Below are 19,802 nucleotides of genomic sequence, written 5' to 3' on the forward strand. Positions count from 1 at the left end.
GGATCCAATGACATTGCACAACCATTCGCCTACCTAGGCGTACATGGACAAACTAGATTTAACATTGATTTTCAAGAAAAAAGAGTAGAGCGGCATGACTATTTCAGTGGGAAAAAAGCATCATTCATTATCGAGCGGTTCAAGATCATAGTAATACGTGAACCTCGTACTAACCAGGGTATTCGCATCTCCCCAACCATCCATTCATCTATCCCGTATGAGAAAAACACATCCTCAAACAATAGCCTCAGGCCTCTCGACCCTCCTCTTCGCCGTACCCAGCCCAGCATGTCCCCTCTCTTGATTCTTTCCCAGCCAAGGCTTCAGCGCCTCGCCGACCGAGCTCTGTCTCAGGAAATAGATAACCTGGCCGATGATAATCAAGACAAACGCAATCGGGTACATCCAGTGAATCTTGAGCCCAAACACCTTGACACCAATAGCCACACCCCAGAAACTTCCTGTAAGCAGGGAAATGTTGAAAAAGGCGGCAGAACTCATGCGGAACAGAACGGGAGCAAGCGAGTAGAAGAGGGAGAGGATGAGTGTGTAGCCCACAATGTAGCCGGCGACATCTGCGTTCCACGTGGCGGTGCGAAAGGCATCGCGGTCGAAAATGCCAGCCTGCGTGCCGTTGATCAACATGCCCCAGAAAGCCAATTGGCCAACGACTTCGTAAAGAGGCCGTTCAGAAACGAGCCATTCCTCGAACACATTAGAGAGACCATAGAATGTGGCGCCTAGGAGAGCAAACAAGTCGCCTTTGACTTGATCGGTAGCGCCAAAGTTGTTGCTGCCTGTGATGTGGTCTGAGCCGAAGATCACGCCTAGGCCGCCGATGCAGAGAAGGATACCGAAGATTTGGGTGTAATGGTAGCGCACTTTGAGGAAGAAGAAGGAGATGATGACGACGACGGCGATGGCCCAAAAGTTGATTAGCTGGGCACTGAGAATAGTAGTCTGCAGGTGTGTTAGAGATTGCTCGTGAATGAACGCAAGCGAGTACGACTTACATAGCGGTACGCCAGGACAACAAAGTAGTTACCCTCGACGTCCATGAAAGCTAAAATGAAGAAGCGCCATCCATCTTTTACAACGAGACGGACCCATTTTTTGAAACCGTACTTGTACAGGGTATATGAGGTGTAGATGATGTTGAGTAGGACGTAGTTAAAGAAGGTCTGGAACGCGGGAATCGAAGTGCCCTCTGCCGAGAGCAAAGAAGAGAAGGTGTTCGTCGAGGTAATGCAAATGGCAAGGACTGCGTGTTCTTGGTTAGCAGTGCTACATTGGAGTAGGTCGACATGGATACATACCCTGCCCAATCACTAGCGTTACCCAGAACTGCTTCGTCTTGATGTACTGGAACCAGCGTCCCTTTGTCTGCGCATCGCGTTCCAAGATTTCGTTGGCTGGCGCGACGCTATGCGACTCGTTTTCAGACGTCACATAGTGGCCGGCGCCTGTCTTGTGCACTGACTGGGGATCGTAGTGCTGCTGGTGCGCATCCTGGACAACAACACCCTCAGCGGGGTGGACTTGGACTTGGTTCATGACGCTAGGCCTATGGGCGATCAAGGTCGAGTACTAGACGAGGATGATAATCTGTGGGAGCTTTTCGGATTTGACGTGAGCGCAAAACCCCAAAGTCGCTCACGAGAGGTGTACAAGGCGTACGGTTGCTTGGAGAAGGGCTATAGCCAGGACGAGGGGCCGGTCACATTATAAGCCAGACTTTTGGGTTCTCGCTCACCCAGTCGCGTCGCGCGCTCCACCCACCATGGAGCGGTGGATTGAAAAAAAGGCGTTCTTGGCCGGGATCCAGAGCATGGAACCCCCACTTACCCTTGCCTCTGTGGGGCAAAACCTCGGAGACTAAGCTCGCAGCGGGTGGACATGGACCGTGTGGGAGCTGAGGACGTGGTTGACGCGGTAGAGACCTGGGGCACTAGGGTAGGCGAGGTCCGATGCTCGCTTTTTCCTTCCTCTCTCTCTATCTGGGTGCCGCTACATATCTTGCATGGCAGAGGCCAGAGGGTGGGTGGTGGAGGAGTGTCAGTGGAAGAGCATAAGAAGCTACAAGCCGTGAGTGGCAGGGTGCAAGCGAAGATTGATCATAGAGTGGGGGGCGGGCATGCAGGTGCGCGCCATGTTCTCGTTGACTAGCTGTAGCACGGGCTGTGGGCTCGGATGGCGTTTCTACACATGCACGCAGAGACTTCGCCGTGTGCCCAGCGTGGGCCCGAGCACCTGGTGGAAGGAATTGACTACGGCATAGTAGTGGGGCACAGGTGCACTCAAGTAGGTACACATGTAAGTAGATGGCAATGCACGGTCATGAAGCGAAGTCTTGCAAAAATCAGGGTTTTCTTCTTCTAATGATTGGCTAGGTAGAGTAGAGTATAAAGTAGAGAGAGAATAGAGTATCGTCTTTAACTAAAACCAAGCGATACCAAACTAGGAACAAGCCGACACAAAAAGCAACGCAGAGGTAGAGACATTTGGCGGTCGGCTGATCTACAGACTCTCACCACGCACGGTTGTCAGCATAACCGTTCTAGTCAGAGTCCTCCTCCTCACTCTCTTCCTGCTCAAGCCAATTCTTGAACTGCTCGGCCGACTTACGAACAGTCTTGCTGACCTTGAGGTCAACATACCTCTTGCTGGCCTTGGAGCACCAAGTCTGAAGCTGCTCCTCAGACACGAGGTCGTTCTCGTACACCTTGAGCAGGATGGCAGATACCTGTGGGATGAGCTCAGGCTTTTCAATGCCCACAAAGCGCTCGATACCGCCAAGGAAAGCCTTCTCGTGCTTGTCAGACGTGATCATCTTCTTGAGCATCGGAGCACGGGCGTCAATCTGCTTGACAATCTTCTCCGTGAACAGAGTCTGGGGGATGACAGTAAGGGTGCGGTGCTTGGTCTCGATACCGAGTTCCTTGGCCTTGATGTAGATGTCGACGTTGTCGAGATTCTCTACGCCGCCCTTCTCTGCGCCCGTGTCGATGATCCACTTGCCAAAAGTGTCGTAGTTGGAGCCACCCTCTTCGTCCTCCTCAATGACAAGAGCACGCTTGAGGTCGTCGGGGAGATCCTGGGCACGGGCCCTGATGGCCGCCTCAGATGTGTCAATGGACCACTCGACCTCCTTGGCATCCTCCTCCTCAATCTCCTTGGCGCCCTCGTTGATCTGGCGAGTGAGCTCGTCATCACTGCCAGCCTCGAGGGCAAGGTCGCCGTCGTCGCCATTCTCCTCTGCGCTGTCACCGGGACTGCCGTTGTCGGGCGAGCCAGCCTCGCCACGAGCCTCGGCCTCCTTGCGGGCACGGCGCTCAGCCTTCTTGCTAGACTTGTCCTTCTTGCCCTTCTTGGGCTCGTTCTTGAGAATGAAAGAGCTAAGCTTGAGACGAGGGTCAACTTCGGAAATCTTTCCGCACGCCTTGCAGTCGAGCGTGATGTTGCCATCCTTGATGTGGACATCGGTTTCGGGGTTCTTGCATTTCTTGCAGAGGACGAACTTGGAGATGAAGCCGTCAAGGTAGTCCTGCAGCTTGCTGGCGTCGTGGGCGCCGTTGATGATCCAGCGGTCGTCGTTGGGGCTAGTGTTTGTCTGGGCTCCAAGTTCGAAACCAAAGTACTTGATGACGTGAGCAGGGGGACGGGCGAGCGAGCCAGCGACGCTGGTCAGGTTGACAATGACAGTCTTGATGCCGTTACCCTTGCCCTCAATCTTGGATTGGATACGCTCCATCTTGTAGCGGTAGAAGGGGTCGGTGACATCGCGGCGAATGTTGACGGTGGCCATGGTGACGGTGGTGCGGGGAACAGAAGGGTAAGATTGTTACTGGTAGTGCAGCGTGCGGACAAACAAGGTCGGGTCGGGTATGTTGACGAGGGCCGAAAGAGACATGCGCAAATGCAGGCTCTGGGGTAGTAGGGGTGGTAGACAGGTGTGACTCGGGGTCAAGAGGGGCAGTGGATTAGCCGTTGGTCTGGTGTATAGTACTGCTTGGTATCCGCATACAGCGAAATTTTTGCAGTTTGGGGGGAGGTTCGACTCGGAAGGCGTAACGTTGGCGCGAATACATATACTCCTGATGTCGCTGGCAACTCTGAGGAGCGGGTTGTGCGTGTGGCCTCGAGGCGTGGGGTGGTGGTGGTGGCGGCTAGGGCAAGTCGCGGGAGGGCGACAAGCAGGCGGGTGAGGGGGGTTTGAGAGTGTTGTGCTCTTGATGCCCGTGGAGAGGCAGTGGCGTGGATTGTTGGATGCGGTGGATGGATTTTTGGACGGTGCAGAGGGTGAGTGTGCGTGTGGGAGCGAGTCGTGGGTGGTCAAGAGAAGTTATATGGGGACGGCGGAGGTTAGTTTTTCGACTTTGCCGAGCCACACTAGCACAATCCGCCCTACCAAACCGCCCACACCCCTCCCGACGCCCGCAGCCTTGCATTGCACGGTTTTTTTTTCTGCATGTTCACGCGGGTGCCAGGCATTGATCCTGCAGGACAGGTGTGTTTGCCGCCATAGCAAGAGGTGGCCAGCTGTCGTGTATACTACACACATAAGAGTATGGAGGCAGTCATCCGACACGCCGCCGTTGGGGCCAAACGAGAAAGCAGACCACATTGCCAGGCATTGTTTCAGCAAGCCGCTCCTGCATGAAGCCGGCCGACAGCGACAAAGGCGCCTACACCTACACCTAGTCTGCCGCTCAAACAATCTCTGCCTCTGCAGCCTGGTTGCTGACCACCAGCACAAGCAGCGGATCGTGGTGGCGAAGAGAACACGTTTCCAAGCCACGTTTCTCCACTCTCAAACATCAACCATGGCCGGCCAGAATTCAGTGATAGCAGCCGACACACGTGTATGTAGCCTGTATTCACTCATGCCTTACATATAGGCTGCGAGGCCCGTTGCCAATCATTGTCGACATGTGCTTTTTCTAACGAGGGGCACCGTAGTTGGGCCCCGCACAGCAATCTCAGAGCACTGCACACACACACACAGACACCTGCACCCGCACAAATACCGTGCACGTACCTACATGGCAAACGTGTACTGCTGAAGCCATTGTTGCTTCTTCCCCAGCCAATTGAAGGCCTGCGCCGAACCCGTCTCGATTGCGTCATCTCCGATAGCGTCTTCCAACGTCTTGACCTTGCATGCTGGGGGTCACATTCGTTTTGGAGTCCCCCAACGTACGCAAAACGGAAAAGATGAGCGGCCAAAAAGTAGACTACAGATTATATCTCGTGACTGACTCCACAGAAGCCATTCTCGGCTCCCGCAACTTGGTGGATGTTGTTGAACACGCTTTACTCGGCGGTGTCACCATTGTCCAGTACAGAGACAAGACCTCTGACACCGGCCTCCTCATCTCGACAGCAAAAGCCCTGCATGAAAAATGCAGAGCACACGGCATCCCCCTTGTTATAAACGACCGTGTTGACGTCGCATTGGCTGTCGGTTGTGAGGGTGTACATCTGGGGCAGGATGACATGAACGTAGTCGAAGCCCGCCGTATCCTGGGCAAAGACAAGATCATCGGCGCCACCGTCTCTTCCATCCAAGAGGCCCGGGTTGCCGTTGAACAAGGAGCAGACTATTTAGGCATTGGCACTCTATACGCCACAAACACAAAGAAGAACACCAAGGAAATAATCGGCATTCCTGGTATCCGCAAGATACTGAGATACCTTGACCAAGGGAGTGAGGCAGAGAAGATCGTCAAGACAGTGTGCATAGGTGGAGTGAACGCCTCGAATGTGCAGCGCGTAACTCACCAACTTCTCGCCCCAACGCCTATCCAACCCAACCCCAAAACCATTGACGGCGTTGCGGTAGTATCAGCCATAGTCGGAGCCTCTGACCCCAAAGCTGCCTCGCAAAACCTATTGAAGCTTCTCAAATCCCCACCACCGTTCAAACTCAAGTCGACCGAGCCACACTTTTGGCACGAGAAGGATGAAGACGAAATTACGTCTCTCCTAGCCCAAGCGGTCAAAGGCACACAAAGGGTCAAGCAGCTAGGTCCATTATCCCACAACATGACCAACCTGGTTGTCCAAAACTTTGCCGCCAACGTCGCCCTCTCCATTGGCGCCTCGCCTATCATGGCAAACTACGGCGAGGAAGCCCACGACCTATCCCAGCTCGGCGGTGCCTTGGTCGTGAATATGGGCACCGTCACTCCTGACGGCATCCTCAACTACCAAAAAGCCATATTCGCATACAACGCCGCCGGCAGCCCCATTGTTCTCGATCCCGTAGGCGCAGGCGCAACATCCGTCCGACGCGCTGCCCTCTCCACCCTCATGGGCACCGGCTACTTCGACTTGATCAAAGGAAACGAAAAGGAGATTTTAGCTGTAGCGCGTGCATCCGGGTACACGATGACGGATAGCTCGCAGCAACGCGGTGTAGACAGCGGCACCTCGCTCTTCTCTCTAGCCCAAAAAGCATATCTAGTCCAGCGCCTTGCGGCTCGCGAGCGCAACCTCGTCCTCATGACAGGCGTGACGGACGTGGTGTCCGACGGCATACGCACATATGCCATTGCAAATGGACACGAGTATCTCGGTCGCATCACGGGCAGTGGGTGTACACTGGGTACCACGCTATCCGCCTACCTCGCTGCTAACCCCGAGGATAAACTTCATGCTGCTGTAGCTGCCATTTTGCATTACGAAATTGCGGCTCAGACTGCTGCTGAGCGACACGATGTCAGTGGCCCTGGCACATTTGTGCCTGCGTTTTTGGATGAGCTGTGGAATTTTGGCGAGGCCGTTGTAAAAGATGGGGGCGACGCCTTGCTGCGGGAAAAGGCAAAGGTGCAATGTCTCAAGGATATACCGGATGCGGGGTTGTTGAAGGACTTGTGAGGAAAAGTAAAGGGTGGTTTGGATATCCTGTTTGAGGAAAAAAGCACAAGGAATAAAAGTGTTGATTACTGAGGCACCTTTTGTTCCCCCTCTCTTCTCAAGATTCCCTCATCATAAAGTAGAATGAAAGAGAAGGAGAAAAAACGCCAAAAACACTGCTCTCGTAAAACTGGATTCTTCGCATAATCTTGACTTCGTACACTTAGACAATTGGTAGCTAAACTCCCTCGCAACACCCAGACCTAGACGTTTAAAAAACTACCTCGCCTTCCTATACCTCCCCTGACTCATCTCTGCTTTCAATGCATCCTGCTGATCCGGTAATGGTGCTCTCTTCCTTACCAGGCCATCATTGCCTCCTGCACCACTTTGCCCACCTCCACCCCCAAATCCTTGCTGCTGCTGCGGTTGTTGTTGCTGTTGCTGCGGCTGTTGCACCGGAAGTTGACCAGGCCACCCTGGCGGCGGCGCAGCACTGCCCAATCCACCAGGAGGCGGTGGAGGCGGAAAGCCAGGGAAACCAGGAGGAGGCATGCCATGGGGAAGAGGCGGCATACCCGGCGGCATTCCTTGGGGGAAACCAGGGAAATTCGGGGGTGGAGGAAACGGAGGAGCAGTAGCGTTTCCGCCATGAGGTGGAGGCGGACCGTGGCCGTGAGGGAGCGGAGGGGGCGGCAGAGAGCCAGAGGCAATGAGTTGAGCAATGTGAGATGGGTCCATGCCTGAGAAGGGAGGAGGAATGGGTGCGCCGCTTGCGTTTGGTTGGGGCGGGAAGGGCATTCCTGCCGGTGGAGGTGGTGGCGGAGGATGAATAGAATGTTGGCTTGCACCACCAATACCTGGGAGAGCACTTGAAGTGCCATCTGGTGGTGCAGAGAGTCCTGGGAGTGAGAGACCTGGGGGAAGGAAGGGCGCACCGGCCATGTTCCTAGACGGGAGTTTCTGGTCAACCAGGCCTTCTGCTTCATCCTCTGCTTCCTGTTCTTCTTCTTCCATCTTCTGTCGTCGGCCTTGGCTGCGGTCAAAGGTACCCTGAGCTTCTGCTGCGGCTTGGCCAATATGGTACCGGTCGTTGATGTAGTTTGTATCGCCAGGCCGGGGGCGTGTCCAGAAACGAGTGACGCGGTCATTGGAGCCAGAGGCGAGGATGTGGCCGAGCGGATGCCAGTCCATGGTCCAGACCGTAAAGTCGTGAGCGTATTGCAGGCTGTGTGCAGGATATATGGTTTGCGAAGGAGCGTTTTGTGAGTCTGCAGCGTCGTAGGGTGATATGGACGGCGCTACACCTGGGGGAGGGTTTTGCTCGTCGAGAAGGTAATGATGAATGCTGCCATCTACACCTCCCGTAGACAACAGGTTCTTGTGCATGGGGTGCCACGCCATTGTAATGATATCTTTCTCGTGGCCCTTGAGCAGTAAGACATCGCGCATCATTCGGATATCAAAGATGCGGGCGGTGTGATCACGAGCGCAGGTTGCTAGCATGTTTCCTTGGACAGGCTCGAACATGGTTTTTGATATTGGGTTTTTATGTCCATGAAGTGTCGTCAGACAGCGGCCTGTCCGCGGATCCCAGAACTTGACCTGGTGATCCTTTGATCCCGAAACTAGCAGCCCCTTGTGCGGATGCCAGTCGACCGATTTGACTTCCCATCCATGCCCTGTCAGCGTCGACTCTTCGGTACTTGACGCAAAGTCCCAGATCTTCAGTGTGGTATCGTCGGCGCATGTGACAAACTTGGAGTCAGTGGGGGCTATGGCGAGTCCCCGCACAGCCTCTGTGTGCGCCTGTATCTCCTTGACGTTATTAAAGTTGGTCTGCCAATACTTGACGACTCCGGTCTGGTCGGCAGACAGCAGCCAGTCGTCGGTAGAAGTGTACTCGACAGCACGAATGGCCGCCTCGTGAGCCTGCATAATGGTCTCAAAGTTGAAGCCCATGCCATTCCATAGCGTGAACTCGCCGCTGGTCGAGCCTGTGAGTAGGCGCCGCCCCTCTGGCGTCCACTTGACTACGTTGATGGGGTGCTTTACTTTGTTGAGCGACGAATGTACCGCCTTTGCAGGTATGGATTCGGCAGCACTGGCGATGCGCGCTGCAGGAGGCTGCATATCGACAATGTAGCTTGCACTCGGCCGCTCTACCTCTGGCCTGGGGACGTTCTTGTACCGTGGGCGCCGATTGCGCATCCATTGCACCGTTGTTGAGCCATAGTCAGTGACGGCACCTGCAGACTCGAGTCAGCTCCGAAGGCCAATAATTGCCATGTCGCGAGTACGACACAGAAAGTGAAATACATGATGAATGGAAAGAGAATCGACTGGGATTGGGGGTCAGGCATGCGCAGTAGTGATACTCACGTTTCGGTCGGGGACGCAGGCCGCCTTCGAATTCGGGGCGATGGTACTCGCGCTCCATGCTGGCTGCTGCTGCCAGACAACCTTGCCTAGCTGGTGCGCATGGGCAAAGGGATCACAGCAAAGAGCAGCGACAAGGAAACGAGGGGATTGGTAGCGATGGGCCAGCTGCGGTTGTATGTGGAGCGCAAGAAGAGTATGTACGCACGTAGCAGCAGTACAGTGCAGCGCGTGCTTTGTCGCGTCCTACGTCCGCCAAGCCACAGAGCCACAGAGCCACAAGTTACAAGCCACATTGCGCCACACGAGGCGCGTACATGGGGGCAAGCCACCGTCCAACGGCTTTGTCCATGTACTACCAAGAACTAATCCCCTCCGTACTAGGATGTGGGCGAGGTGCATCACCGTGCAGACCCCCCGCTTGGCCAACTCCCAACAGAAATTCAGACGGGCCTTCGTATCTCTCAGCAGCCCAGAATGCAGAGACCGAGGGTGGCCGTCATGGCGGGCTTGTCCCAGCTGCTGAGCATACAAATCCACCTCGCTCGCCACAACCCACGCTCAAACAAGCCTCTTCCCGCCCTTGTGCTTGCCGCACCTTTCCACAAGCCCCAGTCGCTACTACCACCCTGAGCCATTGCGCTCTGGGCACAAGTCGCCTTGCCTTATATACTACTACTAATAAGTCGCCTTGCCCTCCCATCATGACGACAATTACCCAGATGGCCTCCTCTTCTGCCATTGACGCCTCTCCTTTCCCCCCTGCCGCCAACACTGCCGTCTTCCGGGGAAAGGACGCCTCCGAATCCGCGACTCCTACTGCGACCACCACAATTACCACCACCAACAAAACCACCAAACTCGCCCGCGACACAAAATATCGCCATGTTTTCGCCACACACTCCCTGACGCGCACCTCGTGCCTGAGCCACGATGCAGACAAGACCCCTAGTTTTGTTGGCTTCAGGAATCTCATGATCCTGGTGCTCAGTACGCATTCCCAAACTCCAACCACCCTCGCCCATGGCTAACAGGACTAGTCGTGTCCAACTTGCGATTGATGATTGTGAACCTACAAAAGGTGCGTCTTCGCTATCCATTCGTCTTTGGCCATGCTAACCTGACCAGTATGGTGTCCTTATATGCCTCTCCTGTCACGACTACAGCCGCTCCGACGTCATCACCGGCCTGCTCCTGTACCTCCTCGTTCCTGCCCACCTGTTCGTCACATACCTCATCGAACTGGCCGCCGCCTGGCAGGCCAACCGAGCGCACGCCCGCATCGCCGGGGAGCATGACAACGATTGTCCCGCCAGGTACGCAGCAGCACTGCGCAGCTTCAACTTGACCTGGTACATGATAGCCTTCTTCCACAGCGTTAATGCTGTCGCAAATCTCTACATTGCCACAAAGTATGTCTACTACGACATCTACCATCCGGGAATCGGAACGCTATGCGAGATGCACGCCGTCATCGTCTTCTTGAAGTGCGCTTCATACGCACTCACGAACCGCGACCTGCGCCATGCCTACCTCCACCCAAAACAGGCTGATCCGCTTCCCGAGCTATACAATACGTGCCCATACCCGCAAAACATCAACATGAAGAATCTCTGCTACTTTTGGTGGGCCCCGACTCTTGTCTATCAGCCTGTTTATCCTCGAACAGACAAAGTACGCTGGGACTTTGTCTTCAAGCGATTGCTCGAGGTGGCGGGCCTCAGCATCGTCATCTGGATTGCCTCGGCTCAATACGCTGCGCCACTGCTGCAAAACTCCCTCGACAAGGTCCTTACCCTCAACTTCACCTCTATTGTCGAGCGCGTTATGAAGCTCTCCACCATCTCCGTATTTTGCTGGCTCTGCGGCTTCTTTGCTCTTTTCCAGTCGGCGCTTAATGCCCTTGCCGAAGTAATGCGTTTTGGCGACAGGGAATTCTATGGTGACTGGTGGAATGTGTCGTCTATTCGCACCTACTGGACAACCTGGAACAAGCCGGTGACAAATTTCATGCGTCGGCACATTTACTCTCCTTTAGTTGGTCGTGGCATCCCTCCTCCCGTGGCTCAGATTCTCGTCTTCTTCTTTTCCGGTGTACTTCATGAGTTGCTTGTCGGAGTGCCCACGCATAACATTATTGGTGTAGCATTTGCGGGCATGATGATCCAAATTCCACTCATTGCGCTCACCGACGTCATTCAGAAGATTAGATGTATTCAAGGCAAGGTCGCAGGCAATATGATCTTCTGGGTCAGTTTTTGTCTTGTGGGACAGCCGCTCGCCGCCTTGCTTTATTTCTTTGCATGGCAGGCCAAGTATGGGAGTGTGAGCCGACAAGTAAGCGATAGTCCCATTAACATGTTCTATCGGCGGTAAATACATTGCGTGATAATTTCCATCGTTTCTCACACTTCCTTTTTGTAAGGATGACATCGCTTCTTTTCTTGCCAGTTGTTCACATATTATTGATCATCTTGACAATCAACTTTTTACTTCACTCTGCTTCTGACCTGAAAACGTGAATCAAATTGCGCACCTCATACTTCGTCCAGACTCTCCTTGATTTTTCCCAGCACCCGCAACACCTCCTTCTCCACCACTCTTTCCATTCTCTCAACCCACAAGCCATGAATGCCCTTGCTCTTTGCCACATGCAAAAACTTACCCAGCGCCACCATCACATCACCCTTGGTCTTCGCATCACTCCACCCCATGACTACCTCGGCCCCGCAAAAGACTCGCATCCCTAGCGTAAACACTTCGGCTTTCGAACTCCATCCTAACGCCCCATCTTCTTCCTTCGTCGCAGTTTCTGTGAGCACAGCCAGGCCATCCGCCACCCATTTCGCTAGTCCTGACTTCAACGTCAAAGAGATAGACGAGGCAGGCAGGCGAAGTAATACACGCGACCAAAGTACCACATCCAAAACATCATCCTTGTACAGATTCTGCTTCTCTTGCGCAAACAACGCCATGTCTTCTTGCCTCTCCCGCGCAAATGTCTCCGCAAAAGGCGTGGAGAAGAGTACTTCTCCCGTGGTAGTAGTATTTGCCAGACGATGTAGAGCCTGAGTAGCCAGGACGCCTCCTGATGTTGAGTGAAAAGTATGACATGTAAACAGTGCTAGACGATAGCTGCTTAGTATCGGCACGGTGTCTTTGCATAACGACGTCGTATACCCCTGGGCGCGAAGCAAATTTCCCGTTGTGCGCGCCGCTAGATCACGGATTTCGTCGTCGTCGTCATTGAGGAGGTCATAGAGAACCAGGCTGAGACTCAGGAGTAAAGCGCGTCCCGCGTTTGATATGGGGCGTGCGGCCAGAGTGGAGTGTAGTGCGTGCAGAGACTGTACTGCAGCGAAGCGTGTGTCAAAGGGATTCGTGTCAATGATTGTCCTGCGAAGAAGACGGATCCATCGTGCAATTGCGGATATGATGTCTTTGCGCTGCTCGGGTAGAGAAGCGTATGCGTGGTCGAGGAAGAAAGCGACAAGGTGCAAGCCGCTTTGCATGTTTGATGGCGGGCCCCCAAGACACTGGGATTCGAGCTTGGCCAAGGCGAGAATGATTTGGTCTTGTGTAGTGAGAGAGAAAAAGTTGTGGCGGAGGTGTTGGTTGTTTGTGAGGGCCGAGGCAAGTACAGATTGGGCGGCTGAGATTACTTCTGCATCTGTGGCTTCGAGGATGACACGGTGGATGTGGCATAGTACCAAGGAGAGTGGAATTGTCAAGTCTTCAAATGGCGTAGACTTCATTATAGTGTCTAGTGTGCGTAGAGCGGTTAGACAAGTATCAGGGTCTTGAGTTGCGAGGAGCATCAGAGCGTCACCAATGCTCTGATATTCGTCTGAGACCATGATGCCAAGGGAAGTTTCCCGCATGATTACGCGGTCGATGATGAAAACTTGAGCCAAGGAACTGCGAAATAGATCGTCTCCGTGGTGCTGACTAGGTCCGATATTGAATTCAGGACCAATGGAGACGGACCCGGCAAGGTCAGCCCAGCTATTCAGCACCGAGACTGCATTCGCCTGGCGGAGCATACTCATACCACACAAACCGACAACATCTAGGAAGGCGGATTTGACAAATAGACAATTGCTCGAGGCGTACCATATGGGTGCACTTCTGCAAATCTGTTGCATCATACTTGCGACACAGTCTAGGGCTGTGGATGGTTAGTTTGATTGAATGACTGAATGCAAGAGAAAACCCACTACATTGGCTCGAGTTGCGAAGGATCTTCTTTAACAAATACTTCACCACCAGAAGCATTCCATGCTGTCCATTGTGGCTGGCAGGGGCATTGTCCAGGATTGGACCAAGGGCCTCAACCCCCTCATTTGGGGAACACAGCGACACATAAGTTCTTGCGGCCATGTCTCGCATGTGCCAATGTGGGCTTGGAATAAGCTCCTTTACCAATTCCTGCATCTTTGAAATATATTCAGGCGGTGGTCTTGCTTGACGCAGAATCTGGAGAGCTGGAAAGACACCCTCAGCGCCATGAAGATCAAGAGGCGAGCTGCCCGTCTCGGGCGTGTCCATAATCTTTCGGTTGCCATTAGGCCTGAGTAAATCCAGCAATATTGTGACGAGGCTGGGGTAGTTGTCGTAAGAAAAGCGTGATGTCTTTGCCCGATCGCGTTCTTTCCAGTCTTGAGCTTCGTCACTGCCAAGCAACCTCTCTATGAGGGCTTTGAACAGCATTAGACTACAGTTGCGAAGAGGCCATCTATGAAGAAGTCAATATGAGAGCCGAAAGACGATTATATTTTCTTACATAGGTGAGCTGAGTGTTTTTGCGGCCAACTCAAGACCCTGGCCAATGTATGCTTCGGAAGCGATACTGAGTTTGGAGGTGGTAAACATCTCCTTAATGCAATTGAGTGCATGTACTTGCGGAAGACGACTCTCTTCAATGTTTGCGCTTCGCGCTTCGACCAGTGTCTCTGCAGTGAGATCCTTCATCGCCCGAGGGAAGAGGCTGCCGTTGGTCTGTGGCTCCGCAGCCAATAGGGCTGACATGGCCGCTGGTATACCTGCAGATCTCCGAGTGATGGCGTCGGACTTGTCTTGAATAGATCGTAGAGTTTCCTGGTATACGTTAACATGTTTGCTTTGGAAGTTCGCACAGTCTCGTCATGTACCTGGTACCACGCTTCTGGCAATGCGCGAAGAGAGGGAATACTCGATGTTACACAACGACGACAGAAAACTGCAAAGGTCTGCGATACAGTCGAAAAGGCACCTCGGTGCCGCAGCTCTAATAGCTGTGTAAAACATAGCCGCCCTAGCTTTTCGAAGAGCTGCGGTGTTACAAGATCACCGTCTGCATTACCCACAGGGGCCTTTGAAATGATGGTCCTAAGTAAGACACTGCAAGATGTTAATGAAACTCCTCGGTAATCGTCAATTACTCACCTTGCTTCCTTGAGGCCTCTCCATGAGTAGCTCAGAATTTCTTTGGTATCTAAGCTTCCCTCATCTTCCAACTCGTCAGGGATGTGCCCTTCTGGTGCATCTGCACATAGGACGTTGTAAACGAAGTTCCATAGGCTTTCGATACTTTCTACAACATCTCCATGAAGACTTTTCCAATTGGTAAAGGCACCTGGTGACATGCCTGATACAGAAGCATAGAAGTCAGGCTGGTCCACTACATATCGCAATGCCGCAAAGATACCATGTACAGGCCGGCCATCAACAGCCTGCGAAAGGTCCTTGTGTGCTATAGCCAATGTGTCCTTGAGCTGCTTCTGGAGATGCTCAAAGATCTGGAACTTTGTAGAGAAGTAAGATCTCCCTAGAGTTACTTCTTCGTTACCTGCAGAGCTGAAGATCATTCCATAGGCTCGAGCAACACCATCCGCTTGATCAGCTCGTCCGGTTCGGAGCATGATAGTCTCTGCTCGTACGATGAATGGGGGAATTGTAGCCATCACACGGTTTTTATCCAACTCCGGTAAGGCTGATAAGCATAGCTGTAGAACTGACACGGCCGCATCGCGAACGTCATCAAAGGGGTCCAATATCAGATCCAGTAGTGTTCGCACCAGCTTTTTGTTTCCAATCTGAATTCCATGGGCCCAGTTCAACTGCCCTTGCGCTGACTTCGAGAGACTATTGTATGGAACACCAGGATCCACGCCTGAACGTAGTACAATAACAAGAGATCTAAGGGCTGTAATACGACTCTGATAGGATGCGGTGGGGCGCAGCTCCCACTCGAGAAACCGTATGTACCAGACAACAAAGGAAAGTGACTCCAGAAGCGAGTCTTGCTGCTTGGAGTGGGAAACGGAGAGACCGGAATCGAATGCTGCTTTTGGAAAAGGCAGTCGCGATTGATCAGCAACTTTGTTTTTCAGCAAACTCTTTGAAAGAGTGGCTGTGCTTGCCCTTAGGCGGTCAAATAACTTCTGTGTATATCCGTGTACCTCTCTTCGAAAGTTGGCGTCTGTATCGGTATGTAGGTGGACGAGGTTACGCTTCAACGCTTGAAAGACGCTGCTGCTGACAATTCTTGTGACAGAGGTTGAATAGACTGAAAGAAACATCCCTGCAAGCCTGACTTCGGGCTCTGGATCAGTCATCCATTTACCTGTGATGTTGTCGGGCAGATAAACAGCGCCATCGCGAATTTCTATGTTATTCTGAACTTTGTGGTCTGAATGGCAAGTAAGTAAATGCCCAAATTCATCAGTACTGCATCACGGTGCCGTCTTCTTACCGTTGTCCTTCACGATGGTGAGTTCTTTACCAGTCGCAATCGCTGCAAGCAAGATTCTGAATTCCATTGGTCCGTCGATATATGGAGTAAATTTGCTAGGCCCCGATAATTCATCCGGTAACACACCATCGTGCGGAACGTATGAACTGAAGTGAAGGTACGATAGAAACTGGGTGTATTCGGCAATGTTTGGTAGGAAACAGTGAGGGAATACATGGGTCTTGAATTCCTGTATCCGATCCGGCCAGTCTCGTAAAGTTTCCGCTACCGGTTCTATCCAAAGCGGTATGTGCTTGCCATTGGCCTCCTGCTTCCAGTAGTCTGGAGAGCTGCGAGCCTTCGTGAGGAAGTTCTTGATCAAATGACCTGCAGATAGGGAGGTGTCATGATGGACGACCCACGCAAGAAAGGACAAAAAGACTGTCTGGGAAGTTGCGACGTCTTCGGCTGCACCAGATGAGTGCTTCGCCTGTTTCCTGAAAAGATCCACCAGCCCCGATACGGATACCACTTCCTTGAGCAAAAAGTGGGCGAGGCCTTGTAAAGCTGGCTTCACTTTGATCCTGTCCTCACGCTCACAGATGATATCCAGAAAACAGACCGTAGCTTTCTCTCGAAGCTCGATCGCACGTAGGCTTTGGTCTCTGGTAATAACACTTGTAAGGACTAAAAGCATCTGCCTCATCGACTTGCCTTTTGCGTCGCCGGATCGCTGAAGATAGATATTGAACGCCTTCATGAAAAATGAATCATTTAGAATCTCTTCACGCGCATATTGGCACTTGGAAGTCGTGCAATGCTCGATGATTGCACATAGTGCATTCGAGGCGGCCGCACGATGACTATTCTCCAAATCTGCCAGGTCCGCAGTTTCCAGGACCGGGGACAGAATTTTGTGAAGATTTCTAAGACTTTGTCAGTCTTATTCGATAACATCAAAGCAAAGCTCACGGACTTTGCATGCTTACTTCACACCAGCAGCCGCCTCTTCCTCTTCGAAATTAGGCAAGACCTTGGCCACATTTTTTGCCAAATCTCTCAGTGCCTTGTCAGGTACTGGTATTGCGGAGCCTTCGGATACCCCTTGGGTCATTTTTGGAGAAAAAGCTCAAAATTCAATGTCGCAAGTGCATCGGGTTCGATACAATTCAGAAGCGTGGTTTCCTTTAAGGGTGTGGGGGCATGATGACTCAGCGGCAAATCCTGCAAATTCGGCAATCGACACTGGATACCCCTACGAGGACGGGTATGCCCAACCCGAGGTTGGTTAGCGCGACACACTTATCACCTTCGGAAGTAGTGCCTGAATCAGGATACTATGCGACTTCCTTGTAATTCGTCTTTCATTTGCTGACCTTTGACTATGAGTAGCAACATGCTAGCGAAAAAAAATACGTTCCGTTCAAATCCAGTTACTGTTGTCTTTCTCTTGCAACCATGATGCCACTGAAGGAGATCTTGTCAAACTGTTGAAACTCCTCCTGTGCTCTTATGTTTGGCGGCTGTTCGATTCAATTTCAGGCGTCTGATTGTCACGAGAGAGAATCGCAAGATAGAAGCATGGATATGCGTCCTATCAAGAGATCTCTCACCTCGTCTGCCTGCCCCTCTTATACTAGATCTATAATAGGTATCATATTCCAAGCTATTGATATTTTGGGGAGGCCTCACCAAGTGAAGTTAGCTTTACTAAGCCTTACCCTGTTTTCAGTGCCTCACGAAGTCTAAGCTTTAGGAAGACTTTGCTATCTCTCTGGCAGCTAGTTCTATACGTCTCATCTATACGCCCGGTAGGTCCACTGCTACTGAGAGCAGGTATTTGACAAGCCCAGGGATTGAATTGACATCCTTCTGCAAAAGGTAGAGAAACTATCAGCCTTTCGTACCACAAGCAAATAAGATCTCTGGAAGGCTGTTGAGATGCCATCCCAAAATAGTCTTTCACCGTATACCGCTGAAGCAGATGCTGCCACGTCAAAGAAGCGGCCGTTGTCGCTAGACACCTCTAGCAGTGCTGTGAAGCGACCAAAAACTAAAGGCGGCTTTGTATTGGACAGCGATGATAGCGATGAAAACGATGTGAACGAAATGAAGGATTACGTTTGTACTTCTCAGAGGTCATCTTCGCCACAAGTCACCTCGCAGAAAAAGCCTACTCTAAAACCCCTGCCAACAAAGCAACTCGATAAGTCTCATATTCGGGCACTTTTGGGCAAGAACAAAAAGTTAGACCAGAACAAACGACAGGCATTATCACCGAGTCCAGCTCAACAACCTTTGCAACGATCTGTGAGTACTGCTGCTCATTCAGTACTACCAGTACCTATCAAGAGCCGACAAGAGAATCTCGTACCGGAAAAACAGAATGGAAAGGCGAAGGTTTCTCAAAAGTCTGGAAGAACTCTTCCAATGTCAACAGAGATGGGCATTTCGAAGCAGCTGAACGCTGTAAAATCCGGGAGCAGAGTCGCTATATTCGAGACTACAGAAGAAAACCCCTCAGCCATTCAAGGAGTCCGTCCGACCACTTTTGATAGACAACTAAACAGCGACTCGAATCCTAAACGACCAGCTTTTAGCTCTTTTGAGAAATACACACAGCTTCCTGAGTCAATCACATCTCCCTCGAAGCAGCTTTTACCAAAAGTGGAGGCTGATGGCGTTCCTTGTGGTGGTGATGTCAATAATGCAACCCCCAAGAAGCAGAAAATATTTCTAGCCAGCACTAGTATGGATAAGAAGGCTAGTAAGGAAAGAGCAGCCTTTACGCCTGCATCTAGCGCCGTCTCTGAAATGGGCTCAGCAGTAGATGCCGACAAAGTATCTCCACCGGTTGTTCGTTTCGGAACACCAGGTACCCGAGCAAACAGCGGCAAGGCTTTAGATCTCAGTCAATCTCTCGGAATTTCTGCAGATGCAATACCTTACTTTGAGTATTCAATCTCCCAAAAGCAGTGGTGCGGTGAGCAAGACGAGAAAGAGGCTTTGATTAGTGAAATAACTGTACGTCCGTTCACCAGTATGTTTGATGCGAATGCACAGGCGGACAGATATTTCCAGAGCAAACAACAATACCCAGGCTACATGACCATTGAGCAGAACAGCAAGCGAGACGAACATGGCTGCATGGTTCTGACTAGCACCATAGCGCCTTTCGAATACCCAACCAAAAAACAACATACGCAGATATATGTCAAACGCGATTACGTTTCCGAGTTGGCAAATCAGACACCTCGTTCCATCAACGATGCATCCTTCATATCGGATACTGGCTACATTTTGAGATTGTTCAAGCTGATCGACTCTGGTGACTCTGACGCAAACTCCGACGCAGAGTCAGACAGCGGCAAAAGCAAGGTTAATGAACCTGTTCGTGTATACTGTCCTCACGGACGCCCGGAGGTGTACACCACCTTGCAAGCTGCGAACCATGCTGCTAGAAGCCTTCAAATCGAGCTTGGCCACGAAAAGAACCCGACAAGCACAATAACCAAGAATTATCAGGAACAGGACTTGAAGAAACTCAACGCGAAGGCACTTGCACTTGAGGCAGCTGGAGAAGGCGAAGATAGATGCTGGCACAGCAAGTTCAACGCCCACGGCTTGGGAGGAGACACACTTGAGTTGGTAGTGGAGAAGGCAGGGATCTGCGGACCGAGGAATATTTTATGAGCGTGGCTGGAGGGGAGATCCCCAGGAGGTGATATCGTATTGTGGTACTGTACAAGAGGGCAAACGGGAACAATTGGGTGTGCTCCTGGTGGGATTCTCATATCACATCTCATACCTCTATGAGATCCTACTATATCAAAAGGGCGACAGTAAATTATTT

General features: G+C 52.0%; 8 protein-coding genes across 8 annotated transcripts; 4 read left to right on the forward strand and 4 right to left on the reverse strand.

Annotated features, from left to right (window-relative positions):
* Positions 1–234: 234 nt before the first annotated feature.
* COCVIDRAFT_114508 (hypothetical protein) lies at positions 235–1,554 on the reverse strand (the record flags this gene model as incomplete). Its single annotated transcript, XM_014695323.1, has 3 exons — positions 235–960; positions 1,014–1,261; positions 1,317–1,554. 3 exons carry the CDS (start codon positions 1,552–1,554, stop codon positions 235–237), a joined length of 1,212 nt encoding a protein of 403 aa, XP_014550809.1.
* A 342-nt stretch (positions 1,555–1,896) lies between these two features.
* COCVIDRAFT_114534 (hypothetical protein) lies at positions 1,897–2,166 on the forward strand (the record flags this gene model as incomplete). The annotated part of the gene is made up of 1 exon (XM_014695324.1): positions 1,897–2,166. The coding sequence occupies one exon, from the start codon at positions 1,897–1,899 to the stop codon at positions 2,164–2,166; it is 270 nt and encodes an 89-aa protein (XP_014550810.1).
* A 391-nt stretch (positions 2,167–2,557) lies between these two features.
* Positions 2,558–3,805, reverse strand: COCVIDRAFT_114495 (hypothetical protein; the record flags this gene model as incomplete). Its single annotated transcript, XM_014695325.1, has 1 exon — positions 2,558–3,805. One exon carries the CDS (start codon positions 3,803–3,805, stop codon positions 2,558–2,560), a length of 1,248 nt encoding a protein of 415 aa, XP_014550811.1.
* Positions 3,806–5,214: 1,409 nt separating this feature from the next.
* COCVIDRAFT_31539 (hypothetical protein) lies at positions 5,215–6,879 on the forward strand (the record flags this gene model as incomplete). The annotated part of the gene is made up of 1 exon (XM_014695326.1): positions 5,215–6,879. One exon carries the CDS (start codon positions 5,215–5,217, stop codon positions 6,877–6,879), a length of 1,665 nt encoding a protein of 554 aa, XP_014550812.1.
* Positions 6,880–7,137: 258 nt separating this feature from the next.
* COCVIDRAFT_20825 (hypothetical protein) lies at positions 7,138–9,298 on the reverse strand (the record flags this gene model as incomplete). The annotated part of the gene is made up of 2 exons (XM_014695313.1): positions 7,138–9,107; positions 9,241–9,298. The coding sequence occupies 2 exons, from the start codon at positions 9,296–9,298 to the stop codon at positions 7,138–7,140; spliced, it is 2,028 nt and encodes a 675-aa protein (XP_014550799.1).
* A 643-nt stretch (positions 9,299–9,941) lies between these two features.
* On the forward strand, positions 9,942–11,613 carry COCVIDRAFT_114517 (hypothetical protein; the record flags this gene model as incomplete). Its single annotated transcript, XM_014695327.1, has 3 exons — positions 9,942–10,227; positions 10,278–10,318; positions 10,366–11,613. The coding sequence occupies 3 exons, from the start codon at positions 9,942–9,944 to the stop codon at positions 11,611–11,613; spliced, it is 1,575 nt and encodes a 524-aa protein (XP_014550813.1).
* A 161-nt stretch (positions 11,614–11,774) lies between these two features.
* On the reverse strand, positions 11,775–17,063 carry COCVIDRAFT_31542 (hypothetical protein; the record flags this gene model as incomplete). Its single annotated transcript, XM_014695328.1, has 7 exons — positions 11,775–13,405; positions 13,455–13,972; positions 14,021–14,334; positions 14,388–14,616; positions 14,662–15,907; positions 15,971–16,875; positions 16,939–17,063. The coding sequence occupies 7 exons, from the start codon at positions 17,061–17,063 to the stop codon at positions 11,775–11,777; spliced, it is 4,968 nt and encodes a 1,655-aa protein (XP_014550814.1).
* Positions 17,064–17,890: 827 nt separating this feature from the next.
* Positions 17,891–19,642, forward strand: COCVIDRAFT_31543 (hypothetical protein; the record flags this gene model as incomplete). The annotated part of the gene is made up of 1 exon (XM_014695329.1): positions 17,891–19,642. The coding sequence occupies one exon, from the start codon at positions 17,891–17,893 to the stop codon at positions 19,640–19,642; it is 1,752 nt and encodes a 583-aa protein (XP_014550815.1).
* Between the last annotated feature and the right edge of the window lie 160 nt (positions 19,643–19,802).

This window comes from Bipolaris victoriae (genome assembly GCF_000527765.1).
Source record: "Bipolaris victoriae FI3 unplaced genomic scaffold scaffold_166, whole genome shotgun sequence".
NCBI classification, from domain to species: Eukaryota; Fungi; Ascomycota; class Dothideomycetes; order Pleosporales; family Pleosporaceae; genus Bipolaris; species Bipolaris victoriae.